This window comes from Mytilus trossulus, chromosome 1 (assembly GCF_036588685.1).
Source record: "Mytilus trossulus isolate FHL-02 chromosome 1, PNRI_Mtr1.1.1.hap1, whole genome shotgun sequence".
In the NCBI taxonomy this organism is placed as follows: Eukaryota; Metazoa; Mollusca; class Bivalvia; order Mytilida; family Mytilidae; genus Mytilus; species Mytilus trossulus.
The window spans coordinates 74134013-74146860 of NC_086373.1; the positions used below are offsets into that span (position 1 = coordinate 74134013).

The window sequence follows — 12848 nt, forward strand, 5'->3', positions numbered from 1 at the left end:
ATTTGTACTTAACGTCACTTTCAATACAATTGAGCTATTTCTCGGCGGTCAGTTTTGATTTGCTGATGAAGCCGAAGTGTAAGGAGAGAACCACCAACCCTGATTTGAAATGAAGATGTTTTGTTTGTCAACTTCTACAGCAGTAGTTATCGACTAATTTTCTTTATTTTTGGCGATGAAGAATGTTTTTTTTATAATCATTTGTTCGATTAAAAAAATGTTGTATATTTGGTTTGAAAATAGAGTCCGTTTCTACCGAAAACAAAATATGTTCATGTAAGAAAAAAGATTGAAAAAATTAACATAGCAAGTCTTGTACGTTGGTGGTTGATAAGACAACAAGCAGGTCCTCATGGAAAGACGTTTGAGTGCAATTACTAGTACAACCTGTGGTACTGAATTTTGCGATTTGTAGTATTCAAACGAGTTTTGGTTTTGAAATAAGAACATGTGAAGACCAAATTATTTGAAAGTATATTAAAGCATATAACGCATAGTAAGCTTGAAATGATCCCAAAGTGACAAATGTAAAACAATTTAATAGCGAAAACTAACGTTCTTCATATTTTAAGTACTTTTTATTGTCAATTTGTGAATGAACAATTTCCTGATATGTGCTTTTCAAAGGGATGAGACTCGGTTAAGTACCTCCGGATGGATAGTCAATTAAATAGCTTCAAGTATTTTTATAATTATCAAATTGCATTATTTTCAAACTTGTTGAAAGAGTAATACATGGCACATTTTCCATATACTCTAAACCGTAACCTGCAACTCGTAACTTGTGCCTGTGAAACAACAATCTAAAAATGAGATTATATATTTTGTTTTTTATTACTTTACCGACGGTCACAGTTGTAAATAGGTAAGTTACTAAATAATATTGTTTCCGAAAGATACCCTAATGGCTAACAAAAACATAGACTTAATATAAAGCTGTAGTAAATATAATTTCCTTCAAATCTGTAAAAAAAATCTTAAGATTGGCTGGATAGAAATCTATTTTGTAATTAAGATTTTTCTTAAAATTTGAATGTTGTTGCTCTATACATTTCCGATTTATTAAAATAACTGAAATATGCCAAATTGTAAAAGATAGTTTGACCCTATTCAACAAAATTGATATAAACATCAGGAACTATGACTTTTATTCATAAAAACATCGCGACAAGATCTTTAAGGCGCAATAAGTTTTGATCCAATGTTGAACTTTTGGCAAAAGTTTGCTTACAAACTAGTTTTCACCTAGTCAATTCATATATGCAATAAAAATATACCTGCATGTGCTAGTTGCAGAGATAAATCGAAGTTTTAAACATTAACTTTCGTTTTCTTTGGAAAAATATACCTAACGTTTTATTTTAAAAGATAAACTCAAGCGGATTTTGATAAAAAGATTCGGAAACTCCTCTCTACATATAAGTATATGTTTTTTTTTGAATTTGTGTAATAATTCTTTGGAAATCATTCATTTTTATCACATTTTGATGATTTTAATAAATAAAAAAGCCATTTTTGCTGTATACTTATAAAATAAACAAAAAAAAGAACCATCGGTGATTTGTTTATTAAAATTGGAAAAAAGAATCTTTACATATAACCAAGTTAAAAGTCATTTTAAAAAAGAGGTCCATGGACTTGTTTACAAGTTGAATCAGTCTGAATGATATCAAAATCAGTTGATATGTAACAGGTTGACGCTGCGAATATTAACATATACGTAAGCAATGTCATTACCTTCCCTGTTACTGTATCGTATGCCCTTAAGGCGGCTACGACGATGGAAATTTTTTAACGAACTTGACCATGCTCTACAGCCCTTGCACGGCCGGCTCTGGCTTGCGCCTTTTAGGGCATTTTAAATAATGAAATTTTTACCATAAGGTAATTAAGGCGACTGGGATGTCTTCCGCCATCTTTGATTTTGAAGTAGCAGATACTAATTTGTCTAGATCTTAAATGAAATGTGCAAATATTGAGAGAAGTAAGTTACCCATTCGTAAGGGGAGATAAAGTATTTTTATAATAGAAAATATTGTAAATATTTTTAATATGTAGCAAGCAAACAAATCCGGTGACCCCATTTTAACCTAAAGGGATGTTATCAGAGCTATCTTTTCACATTTTATATTAAAATTCTACGGTGTTGTTTTCTTTCTATCACACAAAAATGTAAAAAACATACATAAGCTATACAAAATCTGACATGTTTGCACAATCTGTAGCCTAAAAAAAATCTGATAACCCATAGTTTTATTATATTGATGAAAAAAGCATGATTAAAACTACAATTCGACAAATAATTAAAGAATAATAAGGATTTTGATTGAGACTCCTCCTCTTAGTGAGTAACAATAGCCGTTATCATATTATGTTTAAACAAAAAAATGTAAACAAGTTGTGAACTGACATTTCGCCTTTTTTAACCAATTTAAGTGAATTCCTTCGATACAGACTTGTTGCATATGATGTGAGGTTTTTTGGAACATTTTCTATAATTGTTATCCTTTTTTCTTTATTGTTAAACTCTTTAAAAAGAATTAGTTATTCATAATATCAGTTGCCTTAATCCGCTGCATTTGGACTATGGCTAAATCATATTTACAATGTTCTATTTTTTGTTTGTTAAGTTGCTAAAATATACTACAATAGTCTGTTGCTTTTATACAAACACTTACTAGGTCTGAATTGTGCTGCATACTACTTATGAAAGTAGACTTTACTCTGACACTTTTTTCCGGGAAGTCGTTATATCACATATACAAATACTAGCATAAAGAGGTCGGACAAACTTCCTCATCATTTTTCAATTTTCAAAAAATCTATGAATATTTACTTTTTATTCACAGAATAATGATTTCCCAATATGATTGTCATTTTCTAAAAAACTACACCCACTTAATAAATGTGTCTATGAAAATTATAAAAACTATTGGAATGATAATAAGTACTCAGCTCTGAAAGAAACAGAAAAACATCAACGCCAAAAATTTATATTCAGAAAAGTGTAGATAATCATATCTTTCAAGGGTCTTGTTTGCAACGTCTTATGAAAACATTCTGTCAACATTGACAAGATGACCTGACATGAACACTAGTAGGTTTGTACATGCCATGTCTATTGTTGGGAGATATATAATATTCATAGATATGTTTATTTGTAAACGTACTGGTACCCAGATATGATCCTTGTGTTTAATCTAAAAGAAACAGAACTTGCGAATGTTACCAGTATAGAACAAACATAAAAGCGCGTTAAATCTAATCCTTAGTAGGTCCAAAAAGGAGAGGAAGTGGTATAGTATCAGTTTTAATCCTTAGAAGCTGAGGGGATATAAATGTTCAAAATATGACGCACAGCCTTATGACCTTTGTATAAAATAGTAGTGAATATCAACTTTCTGTTCTGAGAAAAAAAAATTATTTCACGAAACTACATAGTAAAAGTGGCAGAGTTTTAGACGCAAAGGGGGTTCCTGTGGGGTATTGTACTGTCTATATTTACACACCTATATATAGTTTGAGACCAGTATCTTGAAGATTAGATTTTTTTTAATGGTGTGGATGCTTCTTTGAAAGTTTATACCCAGTATTTATCATTCATATCCAAAACAATCCCGATGTGTTATTACTTATGTACTTCTGACTATTTGATAAATCATTTGTGACAAATGACTATTAAATTAGTAAATTGTGTCAATCTAGAACATATATGACAATATATCTCCATTCGTCAGCTGGTTTGAGCTTTTGGTTTGGCCAATTTATGAAAGACTTTCCGTTTGGAATACATTTTTGATTTCGGTACTTTTTAACACAAGACCTTTAATTTTCAAAGATTAATGGTATGAGCTCACCTCTTTTTGTTAAAAAAAAACCCAGTACAGTACAGATGGGTTCATTGCTGTAAGTCAGTGACACCAAGTTCTATTATAGGTAAATGCATCTAGTCTCTATTTCATTTGAAAAAATAATAATACGCAGTTGTAACAACAAAATGACATTGACATTGCCTATTTGCCAGACAAATGCTTATTTAAAAGGAATGATGAACTGCGCAGAAGTTAATTCGTGTTAACTAATTCCCTAAACCGATTAACCCCCAAGTGGATTACTTGTAATGATATAATTAAAAAATCGTCATTGTCCTTCCACAATTATATATATGTACTTAGTCAATAATGTTTAAAAAAAAATGTTTTCAGTTTTGTGCGAAGATTTTAACATTGAAAGAATTGAGGAGAAACTATGAATAGTCATATTTTATCTATGAAGCTTTTTTTTATTTCTCTTTGCGGACAAAAGTCGATTGTCCGTATCTGTTTGCAAAGTTTGCTAAATTGTCCTTAAAATTGAAAACTTTTAAAAACATCATGTTGAAAAATTTATATTTTTTCTTAGTTAACATGGTTAACATTTACATAAAATTGAACAAATATAAAAAAATCAATTAGTTTTTCACTTTTAACCTGCATCCTTTTTTCAACAGAAAACATCCATATTGAAAATTAAAACAATATTTTAGTACCTTTTGTGTTAAACCTTGAATATGTGTTCTTGTAATCTTCATTTTTTGAGAAAATTGAATAATAATTAGAATTGTCTTTTGCGTCATTATTTATACCAAAATATAGTTAACGTTTAATTTTTAAAGTTACATGTCAAGAGTAACAATCCACTTAAAGTACTTATTACTATGATAAGACGTTATATCCGAAATCAGTTACTTTAAGTATCTGAATAAGTTTACAAGGAGCAACCAACGGTCAAGGATGGTCATCAATTCAAAATAAAGTACAATGCCGTATCAAAAAATATATCTTTAAAAGTTTAATATAAGAAAAACTTTCTTTTTGTGGTACATTCTATTCTTTGACTGATACAGTATGTTTTGAAAGAATACTGAAAATTGACGTTTTCTGTTCATATTTCCATCTTTAAACAAGAATTAAATGCTTTTTTTGTGTCTTAATTGTATTGTGGTGTTAAAATGTTGACTGACGACCATGCGTGCAAACGAAAGTTTTATTTAATTTCAATCCTGATATCAACAGTGTGGGAACGGAATTGTACGGTTTTATAATAATTTTGCCATTCGGGAGACTGTCAAGCGGGGCTCCGACATTCGTAACAATAACAAGTTGCTTGATGGAAAGTTTGATGAACTCAAGTGTTACTATAAAACGTTTCTGCTTCAAATGTTGGTAATCAAAACATTCTACACGTATATATGAACCAATAAAGCGTTTTCATTTGAATGGTGGGGCTCCGAGTAAATCGACCAAAACTGTGACGGAGCAGCGATCAAAATTATTTTGTAAACATCGAAAAAACCCTGTGATATTTATGATGAGTTTTTTGAATATCATAAAACTGTCAATTCGTATATTTATATTTTATTTCAAAACAACGAGTAATATCAAGTTTGTCTTTTTTTCATGCTGTAATTTTGTCATGGGAAGCATTTTCTGCCACGAATGTTGCATTTTACTGGGTATCATAATTTAATTTAAGAATGCCTCACGAACGTTTTTAGGCAAATCACTAGCAAAACGTAACCAATCAGTCAAAATCAATAAGAATATGGTATATTATTGCCACAACCTTGTGTGATTAAAATGACGATCACCTATCTAATAAAAAAATACTGATTTAATATTTTCACCGAGTTAGGGACATACTTATATAAAAAATTTAAGCACCAGCAATTTTTATTGCATCGAAAAGAAATAACTAAAAAAAATCAGTTCTTCCTCCAAAAAAAGATACCATTCATGTAACAATGTTCCTTACCATAAACAAACCATAAACTCATGTTTTGTCACTTGAAATAGTTATGGAAATAGTGCAAATTATACAAATCAAAACCTGAATTTAAGTTCAATGCCTTTCCTAAATCGCCAAGATTGAAAGAAAGGTGGATCTCTGCGCTTCTGAAATTCCTGCCAAAGAAATCTTAGATAATTTCGATAGGTTTCATGTCCGAAGAATTGGAATGCCGAAAGGTAGTGTCAATGGCTTCTTGTTCTTTGTATTCGGTCACTGTGTGATATAGCGATGTCCGCAATGCACAATGGTCTTGACTCAAGTGGGTGATTATCAGAATGAGAGAAAACAATGTTTATAAGCCCCAAATCTCTGTATGTCTGTCCGTTCACGTTCATGTTATCCTACAAAATATGCACACCCAGCTTACAACGGTATGAAAAGAAACCCCATACTGATACACCACCAGCACCGAATGCAGTAGTTTGGCAAATGTAGACCAAAAGTCGTAAATGTAGGCATGGTATTATTTATCCCTTAACACACTTAATAACAAAAATACCCGATGTCGGTAGGTGTAGTTAAGGACATATATGTGCAAAGTTAAAAAACGGGACGGAAAATATTCCAATAATCTTTAAACGTGCTGAACCTGAATACATTTTTTTATTATTGACATAAAATATTCTTTATTCCACGGCACTCAAAACGATAAAAGACAAATCGAACGTCAGGAAATCGCGACTAGACAATGTTGTATGTTATTCTGTCGACATCATGAAACATAGAAATAAATACCACGTTCGATGCTCGTTTCATTCGAATATAAGGTTGGTTTGAATGTCTATTTATACTCAACTAAGAAGGGATAGACCATTTAATTGGCAATCACATATCCTTCTTTTAACAAGGATAACAATGTTCTTTCCTTGCACATTTTATATTTGCCTTCTGCCATCTTAACTACATGTCCGTCTTTTTTTGCGAAATAATCCAAAGTTTATGTACTGTATTTGTTTGGTGATTAGCTTTAACGTTTGTGTAATTAAATAATTACGTTAACATATATTTTATATAAACAGTGTGTGTGTAGGATTTCAAACTTACCCATGTACACAGACGTCTGTTCGATACGTTAGTTACAGAACTAAATGTGGAGCATTTGGGTGGAAGAGATGTCGAAGATCAAGGTAAACATTAGATCCACATGTGCAAAAACTGTTTGATATCTACATTCTAAACTAAATAATAAAAATGTATTTTTGTTCCAAATCAGTCAAAAAAATTATTTGAAAAAATCAAACAGTGAAAAGGTAGTATTGCCAAGTATTTATTTCTGTTTGTCGAATAATTATAAGTAGAATATACTTACGCATAATCGTCTTAAAATATATTTTTGTCTTATTTCCGAAAGGAACTATGAATCAAGGCTTCTTGAAAAATGATGTCAAGCTTTGTTGGAACATGTCCTGATGTGTGATGTGTTTTCACATTCATTGCTCACCAAATTTATGTTAACTTAAATTTGAAAGCAGGTTAATTTAATGAGGAAACCTCATTTATAGTATTTCCTTGATTCAGAACAATATCTAACATGATAATTTGAAAGACACTGGTCGAAAGAACTCAACAAATTGTTCAATAAAAACAATTATCTAATATTAGTCATTTCGACTGTAGAATAGCTGTCGCATTGCCAATCATATCCTTATCTAAAACGTATTTCTGAAATATCAGTACACTTTTGTTTTACAGGATAGCATATTACCAGTCGTATAAAACATGTACACGAAAATGTCCACCAGGTAAGAATTGCAGTAGAAAACATTTACAGTGTGAAATATTTTAGGCATACATATACAAATATAATAACTCACGGAACAAACCACTCATTTTACCACAGCACCTAAATTTGATCTACTCTTGGTATATAATAACATAAATTGATTACAGTTTCCAGGCTTAAATCCAACTTTTGCGTTGAATTAGGGACTACAAAGTCAATGATCCAGTTGCTTCTTAAAATAAGTTGCTTCAGAAGTAGTTTTTGAATATGACCTCAAAACCGACGAATAACCGTTCGATATGATTTATTGTTAAAGTTTGCCTTCCGTTTTCTTCATTGGCAGTAAGTAGTTTTGTAATTTTGTCATGATTTGGTTGTAGCTTAGCTGAATAACAAACAATTGCAAATGCGAATAGGATTGTTTTCTAAATGACCTTTCAAAAGATAATCTATCAGTTTAGACTTCTCAACGTTATATTTTTAAAGGACTCAGAACCGTAATGGTACTCCGAAACGCGATAATCACCCTGAAGACCGATGGTCTCCGCTGAAGTGTGTCGTTAACGTTTTGAAGTGCGATGCTACATTGTAACGCTTACTGGTTAATAACTTTGTTGTAAGCTCAGGCGTTGGTGGATACGCTGCAGTGCAATGTTCTATACTTGTATACTTGCGAAATGCGTTTGTTCAGAAGTTATTATCCTATTTAATGTGGTGGTGTAGTAGTTATCGTAATAGCCGCGCATTTAGAAGATCGTTTCTTTTCCTGGTCAGGTCAAACTAAATACATTCAATTTCAGTTTTTGGTTATAATTTATACTTGGCAAACAACAACATGATATCAGAAATAGAGAAGATGGCTCAGACTAAGTACAATGGATTCGAGTGGGAGTATATTTATTCATATTATGTGTGCAAATTCGATTTAAACACCTGTTTACCCGTGTCGTACTAAAGAACTTTGTAGGATCAATCTCAAATTATCAAATATACTAGTAACTTGTTCTAGTCATGTCATAAATTAGAAATTATTAGCACTTATTTATTTATTTGATATGATACCGTATTGTTCAAAAAATTAAAATCACAAAGTACTTATATGCTGAAAATAAAGCAAAAGGCGTGATTAGTTAAAAGATTGAGAATTTACTGCTTCTTCTCTGAGTACCATGTATTAAGAAGTACACACATGGATTATTCGGGTAACACAGTATCATCTCTTTTTGATACACTTAAAACATTGCATATAATGAGTTTTATCTCATTAACAAATTTACATACTAATCGGTTGGAAGCATACTAGAAGAGACTATGTGGTATGGGCTTTGCTCATTGTTGTAGGCCGTACGGTTACCTATATTTGATAATGTCTGTGTCATTTTGGTCTTTTGTTGATAGTTGTCTCATTGGCAATCATACCACATCTTTTTTAATATAGAAGAGAATAACAAATTTCAGACCAAAACATTTAATTTGTTGTACAAAAGATTTGCTGCATACATGATTTACTTCCGAATACTGGAAAACTCAAGACCACAACCATGTTTTGACCGCTTTGATATCCATGATTTGCTGCCTCACTTAGTTTTTCATCTTTTTGTAACCGAAATCTCCACCTCAATCTCTACTGCGCAAAACTCTTCGTAACTTAAATCGTGCCTTTGAACGCGTGACAATCTTATCCTCAAGTCTGCAAATCCATAACAAAACCATTACATATCAGCGAAAAGTTCATCCTACGTCAGCGTTGGCCATTGTACTTCAGGAAAAGGTTCATCGTACCTCGGCGTTGACCATCATACTTCAGCGTAAGGTCTAATGTACTTCGGCAGGGACCATCGTACTTCAGCGAAAGGACCATCATACTTCGGCTTTGACCATCGTACTTCAGCGTTCCCATAGAGTCTTACATATTCATTCAAAAATCGTAATTGCTTGTATACTGCTAGATATGTACATTGTTTGCTATAAATATTATCAGTGTGTAGTACTGTATACGTCCATGGTTTGCAAAACTTATCAATTTACGCTGCTGCTAGGTGCGATTGTTGCAAATATTATCAGTGTACACTATAAGATACGATGATTGTTTGGAAATTTTGTTATTGTACACTGCAAGATACTATCCTGTTTTCCAATCATATCATTGTGCACCTTTTGTTGTAAACAAGTACTTATGCAATTAGTTACGGAAAACACTTATCACAGTCGTGAATAAATTCACCATAGCATGATAAAAACCACTCTACTTAACACTCCGCAGTATGCGAACGTTCCTATGTACTTGTATCACTTGAAATACTTGTAACCTTTTTTAGTTCTTAATTTAATTGTATATATTGCACATGTTTATTAATGTGAAAATATAAACCTAAGATCCTGAGTTTTATGCTGAGTTCACACGTAATTCGAATTCGATTCGCATTAACTAATTCGAATAAGTTTATTCGCATTCGATGCGCGTCAAAATCGCTGTACTGTCAAAACGACGTTAACTTTTAATTCGTATTAACAAAAACATATTTCTAATGTGAATTGACTTATTCGAATTAGTTAATTCAAATCAATTTGAATTAAAAAAGAAGAGCGTGTGAACGCGATTAGCAAATTCGATTCCCATTCGATACGAATTTAATTCGCATTCGATACGAATTCAATTCGAATCGTATGTCCGTGTGAACGAGCCATTATACTAGATTTCCATTTTCAATACTAAGTTGACGGTAATTGGAGCTCTTGGACAAGTTGGATCAGTTGGTCAACATGTACGAAGAATTGTGGAACTGGTGGTCAAGTTAGGACAAGAACAAGATCTTGTACCAATCCAATGCCATTAAATGGAGGAAAACAATGTCCTGGACTTACCACTGGGATAGAAAGAAGACAGTGCAACACACATCCATGTCCAGGTTGGGTCAAGAAATATTTTATTTGATTCTTTTATTTGTATTTTTATTTATAACAGCATAACAAACTTCAACGTAGGCGCGTCACTGTTTTTGATATCATGTAGCATTTGTCGTTGCTGGAAAATGTTTGTTGTTGTGGTTGCGGTTTGCATGTTGTGTCGACTTTATAATATTTGTTTATGCGTGTCACTGCTATGAATGTTCTTTTGTGTGTTTGTGTTGAAGTTCTGTCACGTCGTGCTTTGGGATTTTTTTTAACATAGTCAAAAATCAGAAGTTGTGGCATGCCATTAAATGTTTAAATGTCCTGTATGGCAGTTTTTATAAAGTCGTATCTATTTGTTTATGTTGCACTTTTTTCCTTTTATAGTTAATGTGTTTTCCTCGGTTTTGGTTTGAAACCCAGATTTGTTTTGTCTCAATCGATTTACGACTTTTGAACAAGGGTATACTACTGTTGATTTTATTTAATCCCAATTTTATATTCACTTTTTGTGACGTTGATACATTCGTGTGACGCACAGTTTATAATTCTATTTAGCTTTCATTTTTCATTGTGTATTGTCGTAGATTTATTTTAACTGCTCGTTCGTGTAGGTGTGGTTTAAATGTCGAAATGTACTATCATATTATGCATTTGTGTATTTGTCTGTCCGGGGTGTTTTGTTTAAATTTGAACTCTATTCCTGTTACGCAATGTTGACATTTTAACAGTTTTTTTTAACATTGTCATATATTAAAGCGGGAGGTTGACATAAACCCAGGTTCAACCCATTATATTCCCTAAAATTTCCTATACCTTGTCAAGAATAATACAGCTCTTATCAAATAGTCCGTGTCTATGTATGTTGCATTCGCGTTTGTTATTGTTGCACTTCAGTGTTTCTGTTGTTCCGTTTTTTCCTATTATAGTTGATATGATTCCCTCAGTTTAAGCTTGTAACCCGGATTCGTTTTCTCTCAATCTATTTATGACTTCTGAACAGCGGCATAATGGTTTTTTTTTTGAAATTTTGTATCAATTGAAGGTGAAATTTTGAACAAAGATAAGTAACAGAAAATAAAGAAATCCTGTTTCACATGGAAACAAAAATTAAGCTGTATTTGAATCATTTCATATACTAAAATCGACTGCTATTTCTTAAATCTTGCATTTATTTACATTTTTCTGTTATCTTGTTTGATATAAGACATATCGAACACACCTAAATATAAAACTGTTAATGAAAGAAGGTGCGGATATAATTCAATTATAGAGAAACTAAAAGACACCAACAACCTAAACACACATACATGAGTAAACATATAGTCAATAAATAGGTGTCCATACACTATGTGAATCTCTTAAAGTCAAAGAATTGAATACTAGTAACTCTTGATTCAATAATAAGTTGACGGTAAATGGAGCTCTTGGACAAGTTGGAGCAGTTGGTCAACATGTACGAAGAAATGTGGAACTGGCAATCAGGTTAGGACAAAGACAAGATCTTGTACCAATCCAAAGCCACTATATGGAGGAAAACAGTGTCCTGGACTTACCATTGGTGTAGAAAATAGACAGTGCAACGCAAATCCATGTCCAGGTATGTGCACATTTGTATTCAACAGGATTCTATATTTTGTTCTTGCGATGGGTAAAAACTTTTCTTGACTTTTAAATTCCTCTAGGTATATCATGCCTGTTTTGTATTTAAAATTTCGATCGAAAATGTTATAAATCTTTTCTTTGCATAGGATACAAAAGTCAAAACGTGTTCGTAGCCATGAATTTTTAATTCCTTTGAATTTTTTTTTCTGAAGACAGTGAAATTACTTGAATTCATATCACCTATTTTGATATCGTTATTAGCTATAAGAAACCACAAACGCCTCTAAGTATAAATACAGTAAATGATAGAAGGTGTAGGGTATAGTTATACGTGACAGACAAAAACAAATCAAAACACTCAAACTCACAAAAGTTACCTATACAACATGTCGAACTTAATTGTAAGACAAATACTGAATGACGTTTGATCAATTAAGTTGACGGTAATTGGAGTGTATGGACAAATTGGAACAGTTGGTCAATATGTACTAAACGTTGTGGAACTGGAGATCAAGTTAGAAATAAGACAAGATCTTGTACCAATCCAAAACCACTTCATGGAGGAAAACAATGTCCTGGACTTACTACTGGTGTAGAAAATAGACAGTGCAACACAAATCCATGTCCAAGTATGTGCTAATGTAATTTAATTATAATCCATTACTATACATGATGAGTTTCTTTTAAATTTTCAGTTGAACTTACTATACTACTGTGCAATGTAGTCGTGAAGAGTTAGGCCTTGGAATTTATTGTTCTTGTTTTATTTTTCGTCGACTTGTTATTAATGTATATTGAA

The 12848-nt window shown here is 32.0% G+C and overlaps 1 protein-coding gene across 7 annotated transcripts in view; it reads left to right on the forward strand.

Moving 5' to 3' along the window:
* The first annotated feature begins 363 nt into the window (after positions 1 to 363).
* Positions 364 to 12848, forward strand: part of LOC134684924 (A disintegrin and metalloproteinase with thrombospondin motifs adt-1-like) — a 31675-nt gene continuing 19190 nt past the window's right edge. For 3 of the 7 annotated variants that reach the window (XM_063544260.1, XM_063544267.1, XM_063544271.1), the window contains exons 1-6: positions 370 to 865; positions 6849 to 6956; positions 7522 to 7571; positions 10270 to 10461; positions 11853 to 12044; positions 12487 to 12678. In XM_063544260.1, coding sequence (XP_063400330.1) covers positions 810 to 865; positions 6849 to 6956; positions 7522 to 7571; positions 10270 to 10461; positions 11853 to 12044; positions 12487 to 12678 — 790 coding nt within the window. In that variant the 5' untranslated portion in view covers positions 370 to 809. Of the gene's footprint in view, positions 866 to 6848; positions 6957 to 7521; positions 7572 to 10269; positions 10462 to 11852; positions 12045 to 12486; positions 12679 to 12848 lie in introns of all 7 variants that reach the window. The other 4 variants (XM_063544245.1, XM_063544253.1, XM_063544277.1 and 1 more) reach the window with 3 other exon arrangements.